The sequence below is a fragment of the Geotrypetes seraphini genome, chromosome 2, assembly GCF_902459505.1.
Source record: "Geotrypetes seraphini chromosome 2, aGeoSer1.1, whole genome shotgun sequence".
Classification (NCBI taxonomy): Eukaryota; Metazoa; Chordata; class Amphibia; order Gymnophiona; family Dermophiidae; genus Geotrypetes; species Geotrypetes seraphini.
Window position 1 is genome coordinate 11,597,229 of NC_047085.1, and position 21,453 is coordinate 11,618,681.

The 21,453-nt window shown below is 44.7% G+C and overlaps 1 protein-coding gene across 1 annotated transcript in view; it reads right to left on the reverse strand.

The window, feature by feature from the left end:
• Positions 1-1,086: 1,086 nt before the first annotated feature.
• LRRC24 (leucine rich repeat containing 24) overlaps positions 1,087-21,453 on the reverse strand; it is a 96,494-nt gene continuing 76,127 nt past the window's right edge. Inside the window, exons 2-5 of the mRNA XM_033935070.1 lie at positions 19,531-19,708; positions 13,570-13,848; positions 10,966-11,134; positions 1,087-2,099 (exon numbers count right to left, since the gene is read on the reverse strand). Coding sequence (XP_033790961.1) covers positions 1,087-2,099; positions 10,966-11,134; positions 13,570-13,848; positions 19,531-19,698 — 1,629 coding nt within the window. The 5' untranslated portion in view covers positions 19,699-19,708. The remainder of the gene's footprint in view (positions 2,100-10,965; positions 11,135-13,569; positions 13,849-19,530; positions 19,709-21,453) is intronic.

A 21,453-nucleotide genomic window follows, 5' to 3' on the forward strand; every position in this document is an offset into this window, starting at 1 on the left:
TTAGTGGAAGACGCATCTGCTTCCAGGAAACAGGAGAAGAAGGATGGTCCAAGTGCTTTTCCTTTTGGTGACCCATGCTGGCTAGCCAACGTCCTGCTCTGTTCATGAGAAAGCCCCATCCAGCAGCGGATTCTGGGAAAGACCTGACAGAACATCTGGGATAATACTGAAGTCCATGGTTTATAGCCCTTTTCACTCATTTGCTTAGCTATGAGGTTGATGCCCCTGGCTGGTCCTCAGCTGGTTAGGTGATGTTCTTGTGCACAGGGTTTGCATTCAGAGGATCAGCCCCTATTCTGAATTTTAAACTTTGTATGTTTTCTGCCCTAAGATTTAAAAAAAAAAAAAAAAAAAGTCCACACCAATGAGTTTCATTCAGTCTAAATCAGGGTTTCTCAATTCGGTCCCTTGCCAGTAAGGTTTTCAGGATAACCACAATGAATATGCATATAATGGAGGCAGTGTATGCAAATCAAGTTTATTAATATTCATTGTGGATATCCGGAAAACCTGACTGGCAAGGGGGTGCTCCAGGACCAAGTTGAGAAACCCTAGTCTAAATGATATGTTCCTTATTTCTCTCACAGGTGCATAAAAATGCCCCGCAATACAGCATTTCAAAGCTTGTTGTGCCAGATTAAAAGAGGTGCGTGGTGAGACTGGTATAAACAGTGGGCTGAGTTTGGAGGCGCAAGTGAACATTTTCCAGTGTACCCCACCCTTGAACTCTTGGACGGTTACCACTCCAGGCTTTAGCAGTTGGCTCACTGCAATGTTCTAGACTGACTCGTTCTGTCCCAAGATGTTAGGAAAACCATAAAGCTGTAACTTAAACAAGGAAATGGATCGTCCTTTTGCTCCTGCCTCTCCTTCTCTGGGTTATGTTTCTTAGTGGCCCATGGAGAGAGTGGTGAGGCAGTGTGCCAGCACTGGGCATGGACAATCTCTACACTGGTATGATGGCACACGCTTGTTTACCCATCCTGAACAATGTTGGCACTCTAGCAATTTCCAGAGATTCACAGTGGTATTACATCCAAAGAAACCCCTCCACAGTCCTTCCCCTTCATTTGTTTTCGCCGTCCCTCAGCAGTGGATCTCGTAAGCAACCTGTGGCTGGAACAGAAGTCCCTGGTTTCCAAAGATGTCGCTGGTTTCCTGTCCGCACGGTTCTTCTACCTCCAGAGTCTGCGTGGCCTGATCCTGTAGCTGTTCCACCAGCTGGGGAAGTGACGGGAAGTTACCCAGCCCGTCAGAGTCCGTATAAGAGGCAAAAAGTGGTTTGTTCCTGTCAATGACAAACATCTCGTGTCCTCGGTCATCCCGGTATTCCTCTAGCTGGGCGAAGATGGTGGGTCCATCGGAGTAGTCATTGACAAAGAGGACATTTTGATCTTTCTTGGCCTTTTTCCTTTTACGGTGTCTCCTGTAGATCATGATTATCAGAAGAAGGGCAATGAGTGCCAGCAGGGATATGCCAATGGCGATGACAGTCTGGGTGGCCATGCTCAGAGCATTGAAGTCCATGCTCTCCATGTCATACAACGGCTCCTGACTGATGTCTATGGAAGGGTAGGAGCGAGACTGTTGGTTGGACAGATTGACCATTAAGTGGAACAATACCTTAGCTGTTCCCCCAGGGTTGGAAGCTTCGCACTCATACTTTCCTGCATGGGCCATCGTGATGTTGCTCAAGAACAGCATCCCACTCCCTGTGTCTGAGTCAAACTGTTCCCCCACGCTCCTCTCACTGAGTTCAAAGGTTCCACCTCTGCTGGGGCTCATACTGACTTTGGAAGGGCCTGTTCTGGAATGCACCACTTTTCTCCAAGTGACCAGCGGCTGTGGGTATCCTGATGCTTGACAGGAGACCCGAAGATCATCACCCAGGTGGGCCGTCACCTCCAGGGGTTTCACCTGCACCAGGGGCGGGATGCAGATTAGGCTGTTCCCCGAGACGTCCAGAAGGCTCTGGTAAGAGAGGCGTGGTGGCTCTGAACAGGTGATTTTCTTGTCCAAGGAGCTAAGGAGCCGTTGGCCTTCCTCTTTCATCCAGGCCCTGAGCCAGTACAAAGCGCAGTCACATCGCCAGGGGTTCTCTATCGAAAACAGAAAGAGAGGGTCACCAAGAGTTATGGCCAAAGCATGACCTAACATTTCCAGCAATATGTACAATACTGGAAACATAAGGCCAAATATTTTTTTTAAAAAGGAGCTGCGCTCTTATATTTAGAAATTTCAGATAGATCTCTAAATTGGATCCCTGTTTTCAGCTGAAAATTCACCTAAACGTGGAAGCTTAAAAATTATGCTCTTACATAGTAACATAGTAGATGACGGCAGATAAAGACCTGAATGGTCCATCCAGTCTGCCCAACCTGATTCAATTTAAATTTTTTAAATTTTTTCTTCTTAGCTATTTTTGGGCAAGAATCCAAAGTTCTACCCAGTACTGTGCTTGGGTTCCAACTGCCGAAATCTCCGTTAAAACCTACTTCATTTGGATACTATTCAATTGATTGTGTAAATTGATGGCTATGCGCCAGATGCACATGGAACCCTATCGGAAAGTATGATCTGGTTATGTCGCTTGGAGGTCTTCCTCACTCCACACGAACCTAGAATTGGATTAGGAGGGAGGGGAGTTGGGGTGTGGTGGGGGTTTTGTGGAGGGGTACTTCGAGGGTTGGGTTGTTTCACCATGGGAAGGGTATTAGTTATGGTCATGATTTCCTTTTTTTTTTTTTTTTGCGTGCTGATCTTTGTATATAGCTAGAGGATATGTGTCTAGACGAGGTGTCATGACGTCTGGTTTTGTGTGATTTGTGCTGTTTTGATGGTGTTTCATCTTGGTTTTTATGCTTAAAACTTTAATAAACAATTATGGAGGAAAAGAAAAAAAAACCCTGCTCCAGTCCATCTACACCCTCCCAGCCATTGAAGCCCTCCCCAGCCCATCCTCAACCAAACGGCCATATACAGACACAGACCGTGCAAGTCTGCCCAGTACTGGCCTTAGTTCAATATTTAATATTATTTTCTGATTCTAGATCCTCTGTGTTCATCCTACACTTCTTTGAACTCAGTCACAGTTTTACTCTCCACCACCTCTCTCGGGAGCGCATTCCAGGCATCAACCACCCTCTCCCTCTCTTAAATTTAGATCTGTTGCCTACGTTAAGGAGTCTTGTTAATGAGCCTAGGTCCGAAATCGCTGCTAAGCTCCTAATTTATTTATCCCTCCCTAAATCCTCCCCTGTTGCCACATCCTTTTTAGACTTCTGCATTTTCAAGGCTAATGAAACTTGGTGCATGCATTTAGGCATTCAAAATCAGTATTAACAATTCGGTGCAGAAAATCTGGGTTCTAAGCACCAAATCTATAATGGCAGTTGCGTACAAAATGGCTGTTATAGAATAGAGCGTGAGTCAACATGCACCTCTAACTTTAGGCATGAGCATGTGGGCCATGTCAAAGGCTGGTGTACATGGCTGCTCTTAAGTTGATTCTGCAGCTCCTCAGAATCTCTCCTCATACTCCTCCCTGGGAACTTCATTCATTGGATATCTCTCATAACATGTAATTAAACTCTGGAAATCATTGCCAGAAAATGTGGTGAAGTCAGTTAGCTTAGCAGGGTTTAAAAAAAAAAAAAAAAAAAAAAAAAGGGTTTGGATCATTTCCTTAAAGAGAAGTCCATAGGCCATTATTGAGATGGCTTGGGGAAATCCACTGCTTATTCCAAGGATAAGCAGCATAAAATCTGTTTTACTCTTTCGGATCATGCCAGATACTTGTGACCTGGATTAGCCATTGTTTGAAACAGGATACTGGGTTTGATGGACCTTTGGTCTGTCCCAGTATAGCAGCTCTTATGTTCTCTCTTATCTGTATCCTTCTCATCTACTGCCAACTCCAGACTCCGTCCCTTCTATATTGCTGCACTGTATGCCTGGAACAGACTGCAACTTGTATCCCCTTTTATTAAATTGCGCTAACAGCTGAATGCTCCACGCTGCTCCCAACGCACATAGAGTTCCTATGAGCGTTGGGAGCAGGGCAAGGCATTCAGCGCACCTCCTTGCGCTAAAAACTGCTAGCACAGTTTAATAAAAGGAGGCCTTGGTTTATTTAAGCCTGAGTAACCACATTTTGCAGCGGCTTCAAGTCATACAAAATACTGCCGCTAAATTAATCTTTGGGAAGAGAAAATTTGATCAGGTGTCTCCATTACTGAGACAACTTCATTGGCTCCCGGTTTATTAGAGAATACAGTTTAAGTGTGCGTGTGCAGGTTTCAAACTTCTCTATGGCATATTTCTCTCTTTGGTTCCATTGACTCTGAATGTTAATCGATTCTCTGACTCAAGAAACATACGTAACTCTCATTTCCTTCCTTTAGGGCAGGGTTGTCAAAGTCCCTCCTCGAGGGCCACAATCCAGTCGGCTTTTCAGGATTTCCCCAATGAATATGCATGAGATCTATTTGCATGCACTGCTTTCATTGTATGCTAATAGATCTCATGCATATTCATTGGGGAAATCCTGAAAATCCGACTGGATTGCGGCCCTCGAGGAGGAACTTTGACACCCCTATCTTAGAGAGAGGAAGAGAGAATGGTTACTGCAGATGGGCAGACTGGATGGGCCATTTGGCCTTTATCTGCCATCACGTTACAATGTTTCTATAATCATAAAGCTCTATGACGGGGGTGTCAAAGTCCCTCCTCGAGGGCCGCAATCCAGTTGGGTTTTCAGGATTTCCCCAATGAATATTCATGAGATCTATTTACATGCACTGCTTTCATTGTATGCTAATAGATCTCATGCATATTCATTGGGGAAATCCTGAAAATCCGACTGGATTGCGGCCCTCGAGGAGGAACTTTGACACCCCTATCTTAGAGAGAGGAAGAGAGAATGGTTACTGCAGATGGGCAGACTGGATGGGCCATTTGGCCTTTATCTGCCATCACGTTACAATGTTTCTATAATCATAAAGCTCTATGACGGGGGTGTCAAAGTCCCTCCTCGAGGGCCGCAATCCAGTTGGGTTTTCAGGATTTCCCCAATGAATATTCATGAGATCTATTTACATGCACTGCTTTCATTGTATGCTAATAGATCTCATGCATATTCATTGGGGAAATCCTGAAAATCCGACTGGATTGCGGCCCTCGAGGAGGAACTTTGACACCCCTATCTTAGAGAGAGGAAGAGAGAATGGTTACTGCAGATGGGCAGACTGGATGGGCCATTTGGCCTTTATCTGCCATCACGTTACAATGTTTCTATAATCATAAAGCTCTATGACGGGGGTGTCAAAGTCCCTCCTCGAGGGCCGCAATCCAGTTGGGTTTTCAGGATTTCCCCAATGAATATTCATGAGATCTATTTACATGCACTGCTTTCATTGTATGCTAATAGATCTCATGCATATTCATTGGGGAAATCCTGAAAACCCGACTGGATTGCGGCCTTCGAGGAAGGACTTTGACACCCCTGCTTTAGGGGCATAAAATCTGTTGGAAAGTTGAGTCGTTTTTTTTCTTTCAGATTGACCGAAATTTGGAATGGTATCCCATTCTTTCCAATTTCGCCAATCTATGAAAACATTATTTCAACAATATTTAGATCTTCAATCTTTGTAGGTTACCAAAATAATCTTCTTTATTATTTCTCTGTTTTTAGAAAATTTCCTACGTCTTTAATCTGAGTTTTTATATTTTTTATGTTTCTTTTGTTTCATAGCTATTTTGTTAACCGAGTCGAGCTCCTTTTAGCTGATGACACGGTATAGAGAATGAGATCCAAGTTTTAGATAATTTTGTAGATGATCACCGGTGATAAATTGTAAGCCCTGTGAATTGTTATATGGGTTAGATCGGTACAGCAGCGATGTGAGAGTAAGAAATCCAATATTTGTGCTGGAGCTCTTTAAGATTTCTAACATGATATGACTGGACGTCACGATATATATTCTGTAATGGCCCCTTTAACCTGGAACGCCCTGCCTTTATATATATAAGAGAAGTTAAAGATCTCAGCAGATTCAAAAATAATTTAAAAACTTTTTTATTTAGAGATGCATTTAATGTTTAAATAATTCATTTCTAATAATCTAAATCCCATTCCATATGTTCTTCCCTTATTTGGTTTTTCTTTTCTTCCCAATTATGAAAAATATTAATATTGTAACTGTCTTCTCTTCCTTTCCCTTTCCCTTATGTATCCGAGTCTGTCTGTTTTGTCAGTTTGTTTTTAACCCCTTTTAAAGCTGTATAATGAACTCTAGATCTATCTTGTATTTTAATGTTACTCGCTTAGTTTGTAATAAGCGATTTATCAAATTGAAATAAACTTGAAACTTGTTTGACCTATGCGCTGTAGCTGAATCCATGCGCATATATCATTTTTATAAGATCACGTCTCTTCATTTTTTTCACAACTTGAGGGAGCTCCAGGGCCTCTTAAGATCACCACTGTGTTCTTCCAATAAGCACAACGTATGCGCGAGTGTTGGCTTTTTATACGCATGCGTCGGCGTTTTCCAACACACCCTATTTCCCCAAAAATAAGCCCTAGTTAAGATGGGTTCATAGACAACGGCGCGAAAGACAAAAGTGCGCGCCGACAATTGAGCGCAGCGCGCGCCGCCGCGCCGCTCTAAATTACAGTTTTTAGGGGCTCCGACGGGGGGTTTTGTTGGGGAACCCCCCCAGTTTACTTAATAGACATCGCGCCGGCGTTATGGGGGGTTGTAACCCTCCACATTTTACTGTAAACTGAACTTTTTCCCTAAAAACAGGGAAAAAGTGAAGTTTTCAGTAAAATGTGGGGGGTTACAACCCCCCACACCCCCCACAACGCCCCCACAACGCGGCGCGATGTCTATTAAGTAAAGTGGGGGGGTTCCCCCCCACACACCCCCGTCGGAGCGCTAAAAACAGTAATTTAGAGCGGCGCGGAGGCACGCGCTGCGCTCAATTGTCTGGGCGCGCCTTTGTCCTGGCGCGCTTTTGACCTGACACCGTTAAGATCGACCCCTGAAGCCTCCATGAATATCCCCGACACTCTCCGACTCCATCCCTGACACTAGTGCTGCCGGATTCGCTGAAAAAAATCAGACTCGTCAATTCAGCAACCCCCACCCCCACCCCAGTGAGACCTGATATACCTCTGCTCCAAGGCCTCCTAAAGCAGCAATGGTGGCAAAGCTCTGAATGGGCTGCTTCGTAGTCTTCCCTGATGGGGCTTTCCCTCTGCTGCGTCACAGTGGGAAGGTCAGTGGGTTCTGCTGCACAGGGGGATGGAAGGGAGGGATAGAAAGATGCTGCTGAGGGAAGGCCCAGCCCCGTGATGCAGCCCGAGCAGGGAAGGCCCAACCCCACGAAGCAGCCTGATCAGAGCACTGCCGCTGCTGCTGTTTTTGGAGTCCTCAGAACAGAGGTATGTAAATTTCACGGTGGGAGGGTCGGTGCGGTTCTGCTGCACAGGGGGGAAGGGAGGGAGGGATAGAAAGATGCACTTGGGGAAGGGGTGGAGAAAAGAAAGAGAAAGAATTGGAGTGGAGGAGAGGAAGGGAGAGATGATTGTACAATAAAAAAAAAAATAAGACATCCCCCTAATGCATTTTTTGGACCCAAAATTAATATGACACTGTCTTATTTTCGTGGAAACACGGTACTTGCTGCCATTACACTGGTGTTCCAGCTTTTCTCCTTTATCTTTTTGTGCAGACAAAATTAAGTGTGATATAAAACTATGTGACATACACGAGAGTGTCAAAATCCTTGGGGGGGGGGTTTAGAAGGAAAACAAGGTTCTTTACGAGCAGTGTAATATTTTCCCACTTATTCTATGACTGAGCAATATGAACGCGTCCATGCAATAGGTAACAGTGATAGATTAAAATAACGACAACAGTTCGTCCGAGACACCAATTGAGGAAAGAATATTGGGTGCAATATATTGTAGGTTATCGTTAAGCACTGTTTGAGATCTTTGGCATATGCGTTTGATTTCCAGTTAACACAAAAGAGACAGTATTCTGTGGATGAGTCCAGTTTTGTTCACTAGAACGCTTTAAGGGTGTCCACCTGACAACATTGTAAGTCAATGACGTGAGATTGTATTATAATGCTGAAAGCGGGAGACTTTACAAGGTTCCAGTTCCAGCCACCTAACCCCTATCCCACTATACCCTGGAGACTGCTGTTCTACAGGCAAAAGTACAGGTCCAGGGCCTGACCCCATGTCTTGAACTATAGCCCTGTATTATGTGGCATGGAGGACTTGGGTTCAAACTCCCCATCCATTCTAGCGATTTGGGCCTGGTAAGTGCCGTGGAGGAAGAGAGGTCACTGTTACAGCTGGCCAGTGACTGCTCCTAAGGGGTATCTTAGATGAGTCGTCCGTTCAGCCCTTTGATTTTTACCCCACAAGATAATAATAATAATAATAACTTTATTCTTGTACACCGCATTACCATGGAAGTTCTATGCGGTTAACAGATGAAGAGACTGTACATTTACAGCGAAGTTACAATTTCGTTAATGTTGCGTTTACATAATAGACTATACATTTTCAGTCATGTTACATTTACATTTTAGACGATAACATTACGGTGAAGTTATTTTTACAGCTAGGTTGTATATTCGGGGTAGTTACATTCGCTATAAGTTACATACAGCGGTGTTACAAATGGCAGTGTTACATACGGAGGTAAAGAGTCTGGGGGTGAGTCGAGGTCAAAGAAGGAGGAAGGAGGAGGGAGGGTAGATCAGAGGAATTTGTCAAAAAGGTAGGTTTTGATTAATTTCCTGAATGTTTGATAGGGGGGGGAATTGGAGATGAGAGTAGAGAGGAATTTGTTCCATTTGCCCGCTTGGAATGCTAGAGATCGGTCGAGGAATTTCTTGTAGAGGGAAAGGAAAACAGGCAGGTATTTCGAGTACGAGAGGGGCCAGCAATTTCAAGGTGCTCAGATAGGTAAATTGGTGAAGAAGACAAAAAATGGGGGAAAAGACAAAAAAATGCATGTCAAAATTCCCTGATGTCACAGAATGACATTTAAGGGTCATCTGGCTGCCTACCAATAAAATGCGGTAACCATTTCCATTTGAATGGTCAAGTTTCAAGTTTATTATAAACAATTTGGCTTCTCAGATTTTTAAGCGATGTACAATAGCTTAAAATTGGGGTTAATACATGCAGCATATTTGAACACATAAGAACATAAAACTAATCTTACTGGGTCAGACTAATGGTCCATCAGGTCTAGTAGCCCATCCTCACGGTTGCCAATCTAGGTACCTAGTACACAACACAAACACGACTTGGACAAACACACAGAGCAAGAGAAAGAGGGGAAAGAACTACAATAGTTACAGGACAGAAGAACATGGAAGGTGAAAACAGTAGGGGGGGGGGGATGTGCATAAAGGGGTGAAGAAAAGAATATTAATTTCAGACGGTCTAGAGCAGGGGTGCCCAAAAGGTCGATCGCGATCGACCAGCAGATCACAAGGGTAACGCGATGGGCTCCGCGAACGACTTGTGTTGCCTTTGTGTTCGCCATGCTTCCCTGATGCCGCAAAAGCCAGGCTCATGCCAAACCCACAAGCCTCCCCACCTCCCCGACGTCAATTCTGACATCAGAGAGGAAGTTCCGGGCCTGGCTTTTGCAGCGTTGGGGAAGCAGGGAGAAATTGGCGGCAGGGCTTGGGGGGCAGGGATACAGAAAGAAAGAAAGGGGGTGGGGTCAGAGAGAGAGAGAGAAAGAAAGGGGGCAGGGAGAAAGAGAGAAAGAAAAAAAAAAAAAAGGGGAGGGGGCATGGAGAGAGGAAGAAAAAGTTGGATTCATGGAGGGCCAGAGAGAGATGTTGGTTGGGGAATGGAACGAGGTGTGGAGGATAGGATGCATGCAGGAGGAAGAAAGAAATATTGGATGCACAGTCAGAAGGAAGTGCAACCAGAGACTCATGAAATCACCAGACAACAAAGGTAGGAAAAATGATTTTATTTTCAATTTAGTGACCAAAATGTGTCCGTTTTGAGAATTTATACCTGCTGCCTATATTTTGCACTATGGCCCCCTTTTACTAAACCGTGATAGTGGTTTTTAGCGCAGGGAGCCTATGAGCGTTGAGAGCAGCGTGGGGGCATTCAGCACAGCTCCCTGCGCTAAAAAACGCTATCGCGGTTTAGTAAAAAGGGAGGGGGTATATTTGTCTATTTTTGTATAGTTGTTCCTGAGGTGACATTGCATAAAGTCATCTGCCTTGACCTCTTTGAAAACCCCCCGGAATATAAATGATAATTAACATTTTCTCTGCGTACAGTGTGCTTTGTGTTTTTCAAAATTTTATTGTTGGTAGATCATTTTGACTTGGTCATTTTAAAAGTAGTTCGCAAGCCAAAAAAGTGTGGGCACCCCTGGTCTAGAGATTGGGAAAAGATAAAAATGCAAAGAGATCCTTTAAGAGGGACTTAGGCTTCGAAAGGGTCTTTAAATAAGAAACCTTTTAGGCTTCCTTTAAATCTATCTCAGGATGTTTCCTTTCTCAGGTAAGCTGGTAGGGAGTTTGAGTTGTGGGGCTGTGACGGAGAAGATATTAGAGCGCCGAGTGTTACTAACTCTCAGTGAAGGGACGGACAATAGGGGTTGCTTGGTTGATCTTAGCGTTCGTGAAGGGGCATAGGATATGAGAAGTCTATCTAAAGATATAAGCGGTTTGGAGAATCGTGTTTTGAAGGTTAGTAAAGCTATCTTGTACGTAAGCCTATGCGATACTGGAAGTCAGTGTTCATTCTTCAAAATGGGAGTGACATGGTCGAATTTCCTAGAATACAAAATCATTTTTATTGCTGTATTTTGAATTCTTTGGATTTAGACTACAGAATCTGGAGTTTGGATGGATCCAAGTCGGTAAACAGTGGAGACCCAATCAGTTTGCCCTCACCTGTCAGTCTCAGGACCTGAAGGCTCATTAGAGGCCTGAGAGTAGCTCGGCTGATGGTTCTCAGGTGGTTCCTGCTGAGATCCAGGAGGGCGAGGGAGGAGAGGCCAGCCAGGGTTTGCTCCTCCAGACTCTCGATTCTGTTCTCCTGGAGATGCAGCTCCTGCAGCCGCTGAAACAGACAGACCAAGAAGAACTTGTTACCTGCGACAGCCTCGTAAGAGCTCACCATCAGCACCGGAGACCAGGGTGTGGTACAACTACGCTTTCATTGTGATGGGATTTTTATTATTTTTTTTTGTGTGTAAATTCTTACAGGTTTCGTTACGTGGAGGAAACACGTACAGGTCAGTTCGAGTTCATGGTTGTGTTTATTTTGATGACTTAATGATTGTGTGGCATTTAAATGCTAATAAACGTCAATGCTCACAGCTCTAATAAATTTCAAAAATATATCAAATCATAGCTCAGGAAAGTGCTAATAGAAAACATTAAAGCTGATGACCCCGACTTTTTGCAGTCCGAGATGATTGTAGCCAACCCAGGTGTCCCCTCCTGAGGAAGCGTTACCGAAACTCGAGTCGGGGGGGGTCATTAGCACTTTCCTGAGCACGGGCACTTTACTGAATCTATGGTTGTTTGTTAGAACTACTGTCAACCGCTCGATATATCAGATAAGTGATTACAGCGTTTCTCATTATACAATATGTTCAAAATATAGCGAGTGGTTTGGGACTGTAAAGAGCAATGATGGTCCCCAGGGCCGGATTTAGATGAAAAGAGGCCCTAGGCTATTCCACTTATGAGGCCCTTTCACCTCCCATTTTTAAGTTTGTAAATTACATGAGAGATAATAAAATACATCATTACTCTGATATATATCAATATGTTAAATGAAACATGTTGTTATTGGTACTAACCTTTATAAAAAATGTGACACGGATCTTGAGGCCCTAGGCTGAAGCCTAGTTAGCCAAGTTAGCCTATAGGAAAATCCGGCCTGATGGTCCCACAACAACCGTGATAGTCTGTAGTTATCTCAGATGTATTTGGTTATGGGTCTGAGCACTTTACAATTTTTGAAATTTATTAGAGCTGTGAGCATTGAAGTTTATTATTATTAATCCTCACAGATTATCATATTAATCTCCCTAGCAATATATTATAAGTAGTGCATTTAAATGCTAGCCACCATGTTTAAAGATATGCCCAAATATTTAACACGAGCTGCTATCGGTTCTCTGTGAGGAAGGTGTGGCTCATTGGTAGAGCTGTTGCCTCTGCAATCAGAGGTTGTGAGATCAAATCTCGGTGCTGCTCCTTGTGACCCTGGGCAAGTCACTTAACCCTCCAGTGCCTTCAGCTTTGAAATGCCAAAGCAACAAAAAGGTAGTATACAACAAGCCCCCATTCCCTTCACCTTTCAGTATCCTGTTTCCAACAGTGGCCAACCCAGGTCCCAAGTACCTGACAGAAACCCAAAGAGTAACAACATTCCAGAGGTGAGATTGTGACATCATAATGCCTCATTCCACCAATGCCTAAGCTCCGTTCTCATCTGCACAAGCCTCAAACACTTGAAAATCCTACGTAGCAACATTCCAGAGCTGAGATTGTGATGTCATAATGCCTCATTCCACCAATGCCTAAGCTCCGTTCTCATCTGCACAAGCCTCAAACACTTGAAAATCCTAAGTAGCAACATTCCAGAGCTGAGATTGTGATGTCATAATGCCTCATTCCACCAATGCCTAAGCTCCGTTCTCATCTGCACAAGCCTCAAACACTTGAAAATCCTAAGTAGCAACATTCCAGAGCTGAGATTGTGATGTCATAATGCCTCATTCCACCAATGCCTAAGCTCCATCCTCATCTGCACAAGCCTCACTTTAAAATCCTAAGTAGCAACATTCTAGAGCTCAGATTGTGATGTCATAATGCCCCATTCCACCAATGCCTAAGAGCCAACCTCATCAGTGATGTCACAGTGGCTTGATTGGGATCGTCTGAAGGTCCACCAAGCCTAGTATCCTGTTTCCAACAGTGGCCAATCCAGGTCCCAAGTACCAGGCAGAAACCCAAAGAGTAGCAACATTCCAGAGCTGAGATTGTGATGTCATAATGCCTCATTCTACCAGTGCCTAAGAGCCAACCTCAGCAGTGATGTCACAATGGCTGGATTGTCCTATACTCAGCTCACATAAGAGCTACCATACTGGGACAGACCAAAGGTCCATCAAGCCCAGTATCCTGTTTCCAACTGTGGCCAACCCATTAGAGTTGACAGACTGAAGGTGTGGCTCACTAGCAGAGGTCATGAGGTCAAATTGCAGTGACTCTAGGCAAGTCACTGAATCCTCCAGTGCCCACCACTTTGAATGCCAAAGCCACAAAAAGTGGTATACAAGACCCCATTCCCTTCCCTTTCTCCTCTCACTAGTATGCTTGTATGCCCTGGCCTTAGCACAGTGGCTGACTGAAAAGCTGTCATCTTCCTTATAATATCCCAAATTGTTGGTCCTTTTTGCATATTTAACCCGTCTTGAGAAGATTGCCCGGGTCTGATAAATATGTGTCTGCATAGCTCGCCTTGAGGTGCATCTTTACCTGCAGGGGGTAGAAGGTGTAATCCTCCAGACTGCTGACCTGGTTCCCTGCCAGGTAAAGCACTTTGAGGTGCTCCAGGCCTTGGAAGATGCTGCTGTTCAGTTGCTGGATGTGGTTTCCATTCAGGGCCAGCTCCAGCAGCAGCTGCTGGCTGCGGAAAGCTCCCGGCTCCAGGGTGCAAATGCTGTTGTTCTGAATGTACAGGTATCGGAGCCTGGAGAGCTGCATTAGGTCCTGTTGCCGTAGCTGAGCGATGCTGTTATCCTGCAGGAACACTGTCTGTAGGGAGGCAAGAAGGAGAATCAGACTATGAGGATACCTCAAATACCTAGGGTAGGGTTGCCAGGTTTGCCTTTTGGAAAATCTGGACCCCTAGCCCACCCTCAGGCCCGCCTTGTTAAGTCCATCCACGCCTTAGTCCCACCCCCCCAGTTGCCTGCCCGACACAACTTTCCGGGTTTTGAAAAGCCGTCCGGAGAAATCCAGAGTCTAGAGAGTTGCACGGGGACAGAAATCCCACCCATCCCCACCCGTTCCCGTCAGAATCCTCTCCGTCTTCACCCGTCCCCGCCAGGATCCTCTCAGTCCCCACCCGTCCCCGTCAGGATCCTCTCAGTCCCCACCCGTCCCCGTCAGGATCCTCTCAGTCCCAACCGTCCCCGTCAGGATCCTCTCCGTCCCCACCCGTCCCTGTCAGGATCCTCTCAGTCCCCACCCGTCCCCGTCAGGATCCTCTCAGTCCCAACTGTCCCCGTCAGGATCCTCTCCATCTTCACTCGTCCCCGTCAGGATCCTCTCCGTTCCCACCCATCCCCGTCAGGATCCTCTCCGTCCCCACCCGTCCCCGTCAGGATCCTCTCCGTCCCCACCTGTCCCTGCCAGGATCCTCTCCGTCCCCACCCATCCTCGCCAGCATCCTCTCCGTCCCCACCCGTCCCCACCAGGATCCTCTGTGTCCCTACCCGTCCCCATCAGGATCCTCTCCGTCCCCACCCGTCCCCGCCAGGACCCTCTCCATCCCCACCCATCCCCGCAAGGAATTACCTCCATCCCCGCCCGTCCCCATAAAGAGCAGCAATTACTTCTGACAGGATCATCAATTCCACAGTTTCTTTTGTGCTTGCGCTGCTGTTTTCCTTGTTGAATCTCTTTGGTGGAACCCTTTTTTTGTTTTCTGTTCAGGTAATTCACTTATAAACCCCCTCTTTTACTAAGGCTGACGTGTCCATCATATTATATGGACGAACCCTGCTTCCAAAGCCTTCCATCCCCGTGGGAGTCTCGTGGGCCAGAGGGGGGTCCCCGTGGGAGTCCCGTGGGCCAGAGGGGGGTCCCCGTGGGAGTCTCGTGGGCCAGAGGGGGGTCCCTGTGGGAGTCCCGTGGGCCAGAGGGGGGTCCCCGTGGGAGTCCCATGAGTTAGGGGGGATTCCGGCGGGATCCCCGCGATCCCCGTTCCAGTGTAGACCTTTAATCCAGACGTCTGGTAACCCTAACCTAGGGTAAAACGCGGACCCCTGGCCACGCCCTATTCCACGCCCCAGTTCCACCTGAGACATGCCCAATTCCGGCCCTGCCCCGCCCCTCAACCTGTTCTCTTGCTTGGGAGCCGCATCGAGAGAGCATCTGCGAATGCACAGTTCTGACACGATGACATCACGCGCGTGATGTCACCGCATTGCATCCGTGCATGCGCAGATGCCCTCCCGACGCGGCTCCCGAGCTGGAAGCTTTTCAAAACCCGGACAAAGTGTCTGGTTTTGAAAAGCCGTCCGGACTCCAGCCGTGTCTGGGTAAATCCGGATGTCTGGTAACCCTACATATACCAAGCACATTCAGTTACAGTATCCAAGGAGGAAGGAGTGGCAGAGTGGTTAGAGCAACGGCCTCAGCACCCTCAGGTTGTGGGTTCAAAACCCACACTGTTCCTTGTGACCCTGGGCAAGTCACTTAATCCCCCCCTTTGCCTCAGGTACATTAGATAGATTGTGACCCCCTAGGACAGACAGGGAAAAATGCTTGAGTACCTGAATGTAAACAACTTTGATAGGCAGTATATAAATAATTAGATTTACTATTACCCGCTATGTGAATTGACCTTCTAGGTGGTTTTAGAATTTTAATAAAAAGGAAAATAGGATGTCATTGAAAAGACAAATATGAAATAGTGAGGATAGGAAGTAGAACTAGAAATTTCTGAAAGGGGCAGCTCTTTGTTTCCGTGAAATCTCTGCAAAAATTGGAAATCAAGGAGAGAAAAAAAATGTAGCTATAGACATCCTTGGAGAAGGATTGGTTTCAGGGTTTCCTGAGAAAAAGATCTTACCAAGTGATCAGCGATGGCAACTACTCTTATTCGTGGCGTAACCCATGTGGTGTACCCCAAGGGTCACCTTTGTCACCTAGGCTGTGTAATATCTATATTGCTTCACTAGGGAACCTGCTGCAGAGTTTAAATGTAAAATTCCATAACTACGCAGACGACATCACTACTTGATACCTATTACTTCTTTTTCTATGGAAATTAAAAATCAAATATCGTTTATTTTGAAACAGATCGAACAGTGGACTATAGATTTCAAGATGAAACTAAACACAGATAAAACTAGAGTTTTTCTTGCAAGTCCCAATGATAAAATTACAGATATGATACTCCTTCTTAATGGGCAGGAATATTCGATAGGTTCCTCCATCAAAATTCTGGCAGTTACGCTAGATCGTCATTTAACCTTGGTTGAGCACTGATTTATTAGTTAAGAAATAAGAACATAAGACTAGCCTTACTGGGTCAGACCAATGGTCCATCAAGCCCAGTAGCCCATTCTCATGGTGGCCAATCCAAGTCACTAGTACCTGGCCAAAACCCAAAGATTCCATACAGAATCCCAAAGAGTATCAACATTCCATGCAGAATCTCAAAGAATAACAAGATTCCGGAAGCCCAGAGAGTAACAAGATTCTAGAATCCCCAGAGAGTAGCAACATTCCATACAGAATCTCAAAGAATAGAAAGATTCCAGAATCCCAGAGAGTAACAAGATTCTAGAATCCCCAGAGAGTAGCAACATTCCATATAGAATCTCAAAGAATAGAAAGATTCCGGAATCCCAGAGAGAAACAAGATTCTAGAATCCCCAGAGAGTAGCAACGTTCCATTCAGAATCTCAAAGAATAGCAAGATTCCAGAATCCCAGAGAGTAACAAGATTCTAGAATCCCAAAGAGTAGCAATATTCCATGCTACCAATTCAGGGCAAGCAGTGGCTTCCCCCATGTCTTTCTCAATAACAGACTATGGACTTTTCCTTCAGGAACTTGTCCAAACCTTTCTTAAACCAGCTACGCTATCCGCTCATACCACAACCTCTGGCAACACGCTCCAGAGCTTAACTATTCTCTGAGTGAAAAAAAATTTCCTCCTATTGGTTTTAACAGTATTTCCCTGTAAGTTCATCGAGTGTCCCCTAGTCTTTGTAATTTTTGACGGAATGAAAAATCAATCCACTTGTACTCGTTCTACTCCACTCAGGATTTTGTAGACTTCAAGTGGAGTAGAACGGATACAAGTGGATCGATTTTTCACTCCGTCAAAAATTACAAAGACTAGGGGACACTCGATGCTTCTTCATTTTATGGAAGCTGTGGACCATCAAAAAAATTTTGGCTCTACATCTTTAAGATTGTTAGTCCAGGCGACAATCTTGTCCATTTTAGATTACTGTAACATTATCTATCTGGGTTCCTACAAGAAACTATTAAGAACACTTAGGTTAGTTCAGAATACAGCTGTCAGGTTAATTTTTGGGCTGAAGAAGCATAACCATGGTAGCCCTTATTACCAGCAATTACATTGGCTATCGGTGGAAGCAAGAGTCCGGTTTAAATTTGCTTGCCTCTGCTTTAAAGTTGTATTTGGCTTGAGTTATATGGGTCTATTAAGATTACTCGAAGTTCTCACCTTTTTGCCTACCCAAATCCAAATGTCGTTATAAGACGTTCTTGGAAAGGACATACTCGGTTAGGTGAAATTAGTTTTCGGGCCTCATCTTACTGTTCCTTTAGAAAACTAGTTACGACTAATTTGTTTGATAAATTTTTAACTTGACTCGACTGATTATGCAGCATTTTGTATTTTCTATTATATTTCCTATATAACTTGTATTTTTCACTGATTGTCCAGTTCTTCTTTATGTAAACCGCCTAGAACTGCTGGTGTTGACGGTATATAAGAATAAAGTTATTATTATTAATTCTATTTTAAATTGTTCAAGTGATGTAATGTAATGTAATGTAATTTATTTCTTGTAATTTATTTCTTATATACCGCTACATCCGTTAAGTTCTAAGCGGTTTACAGAAAATATACATTAAAATTAAAAATAAGAAAATAATAAAGGTACTTAAAAAATTCCCTTTCTGTCCCGAAGGCTCACAATCTAACTAAAGTACCTGGAGATTAATAAATTAATTAAAAATAAAGATAGAAGAGGGAGTAGAAATAAATATTTTAACAAGATAGCATTGAATTAAATTCTTTGGTAGATAGAAGAGAGAAGATCAAAGAGTAAATGCATAAGGGAGACCGTTAAACAATAGAATTCTGGCGAAATTTAAAATGACAGAAATGATATAAAATGATGTGAAGAGTTGGAAGGGAACAGGCAGGGAATTCCATAATTTTGGACCAAGGACAGAAAAAGTTGAATTCCGAATGTGCTCATAGGCGGTATCACAATAGTTAGGGACTAAAAGTTGTTTGTATGGAATGAAGCATCGGTGTACATATGCAGGTTCCCCTGAAATGAGAGTTTTAAAGGTTAAAATTAGTATTTTATAAGAGACCCTGAGGGAGACAGGAAGCCAATGAGCTTGTTTCAGAAAGGGGAGGGGGGTGATATGGTCGGATTTCTTAGCATTATAGATGAAACCACATTTTTAACTGAGTTTCAAGGCGTCTAAAAATTTGGCACTGGAACTTAACCTCCTTAGGTGCTTAGGCCGCCTAACACCACTGTGGGTGTAACTAATGCCGGAAGTGGCGTTAGTCGGCCTAAAGCATTCACATTATAGCTAGGTGCTGGGAAACCCTGGCCTACATTTCTGGCACCTACCTTTGACAGAGGCATAATTCTGTACCCGACGCCGTCATGTGAGTGTCAGGCGATTGGCGGCCGCCGACAACAGCACTGGTTACAGAATCATGGGCCATAGGCTATTACAGTAGTCGACTGACCTTACATACTGTGACCAGAGTGTCATTCATAAGAATATAAGAATAGCCTTCCTGGGTCAGACCAAAGGTCCATCGAGCCCAGTTGTCCGTTCTCACGGTGGCCAATCCAGGTCCCTAATACCTGGCCAAAACCCAAGGAGTAGCAACATTCCATACAGAATCCCAAAGAGTGACAAGATTCTAGAATCCCAAAGAATAGCAACATTCCATACAAAATCTCAAGGAATAGCAAGATTCCGGAATCCCAGAGTAACAAGGTTCTAGAATCCCAAGGAGTAGCAACATTCCATGCTCCTATCATTGGCCTTACAAACTGTGATGAAGTGTCACTGATCTCACACACTCCTAATTAATGAGAGAAGGGTTCGGGAGAGCGTGAGCATGGGAGAACCTTCAAATGAGATCAACACCCTCCAAATTAGTGAGAGAAGGGGCTCAATGTGTGTGAGAGACAGCTTTAAGAACACTGTGATAATGTTTGGCACAGCTTTTACCAAGGGTGACCTGTGCAAGGATGAAGAAGAGACCCAAATTGTGCAGCACTGAATGCTGGGGAAAATATTATGGATACCTATTGGAGGATGACCGTTTTTGTGAGGGTGAGAAGGGCAATATTGGTAACCGCAGCACTGAGCTGGTAGGAAGAGCCAGAACCCAGGGAAGAATGAGAAATAAATGGGGGAGGGGGGAAGAGGTCAGAGGAAGGTGCAGGGATGAGAGTTGTGCACATACCTGAGTAGAGGGGGGGATGCTGGAAGGAAACACTTTGAGACTTTTGGACCCACACTCGACAGTCATGCTGTAACACCGGCACTCTGCTGGACAGCCCTGGGTCCTGAGAATGAGGAGGCCTGATATGAAGAGAGTGAGTATGGGGTCCCCAGGCGCCATTTTAGACATCAGACTGCGACTGAGGAGAAAGTACACAATAAAACAACGGAAAATGCAGATTTACTAAAGGCGAAATGCACAGCTTTCAAATATTGACCACCAGATAAACCAACGTATAACTAACCCAGCAACTGATGTCCACTCTGCTAGGTTATAATCATTCATGATTAAACTCTGGTCAGCACAAATAGGCAGTTAAATATGATGCAGGCTTGGAACAATGTATGAAACCCAAGCTGACTTCCTCTCCCTGTTGAGATGCACAGCAGCCTCCCTCATAGCATTTGATAATAAAGTGATATGATATGCACAGTTCATAGAATACACTAACTGCTAATTAATGCCAACTAATACCAATTATAGCCACAATTAGCAGCTTGTTAATCAATCATATTATCAGTGGCATAGTGAGGAAGGTTGGCGGCCAGTGGGGTGGCGCCCGGCATCGTCACACCTTGCACCCCCTTACTCTTCCCTGCTGTGCCATGTACCCCCCACTCTTCCATGCTATGCATCCCCCACTCTTCCCCGCCATGCGTGTGCCCCTCCTCCACGTACCTCCTGAAATGTTTGCTGGCACAAGCAGCACCTTCCACCTGCTGTTTGCGCCGGCCTCAATTCCCTTATATCACGTCATGGTCCTGCAACCAAGATATGACGTCAGAAGGGAGCCGCCTGCTTGTGCTGCCGAACATTTCAAGAGGTATGTGTAAGGAGGTGCCCCTACAATGCACCAGAGGTCCAGGGTCCAATACCCTTATGGAGGTTCAGCGGGAAGTGAAATTAATGACAATGACAGCCAAGAGTGATTGCATAAAATATATTGTGTAGAAATAGGCTTAATATTACAGATAAGCAATGCTTAGAAGAAAAATGCATCAAACATATGCTTGATACTAAGATATAGAAAGATATTTTGTAAGAGAGCTATTTCTGTGTGTTTGTGTGGAGGAAAACATATGGCTTTTCCAGAACAGAGAGAGACTGTGGTTTACCTGCATAAATGTGTGTCTTATGCCTGAATAATGGGTGTATAGGTGTGAATAGGCAGAAAAAGAGAAAGAGGCAAAGGGGGAAATTCAGCAAGAGAGAAGGGAGCCAGAGAGAGGGGGTGATCAAGAGAGAAGGCTTTTATGGGTTAGAATCTTGTTCTAAAAATAGCATCTATTGTGGTTAAGTACCCTTTTTCAGTACCTTTCTGTTTATAATTCGGAAGCTGTTTGAAACAATGGTAAGGAAGGTGTAACAGAGAAAGAAACAGGGGCTAAGCTTGCCCTCATAGACTTGAGTTTCTGCTATTTTCCAGTATCTCTCTGTGGCAATTCTCTTTCTTAAAGAACATGCAGCAGGAGCTATTCTTTATCTCAGGGGTAGGGAACTCCGGTCCTCGAGAGCCGTATTCCAGGCGGGTTTTCAGGATTTCCCCAATGAATATGCATGAGATCTATTTACATGCATTGCTTCAATGCATATTCATTGGGGAAATCCTGAAAACCCGACTGGAATACGGCTCTCGAGGACCGGAGTTCCCTACCCCTGCTTTATCTTAAGCACCGGACCTTAGCAAATCTATTCAAACTGTGGATCCGCCCAGCCTTCTGACAGGGCTCTTTGTCAATCTTAAGCACTGACATTACCAGGGTCAGATCTGTTTAATATCAATTCCCATAGGCCTTTGCTGACATTGGTTAGGCCAACAGAAAATGCTGACAGCTAGCAATTACATTGCATTACATTAGTGACTTCTATTCCGCCTGTACCTTG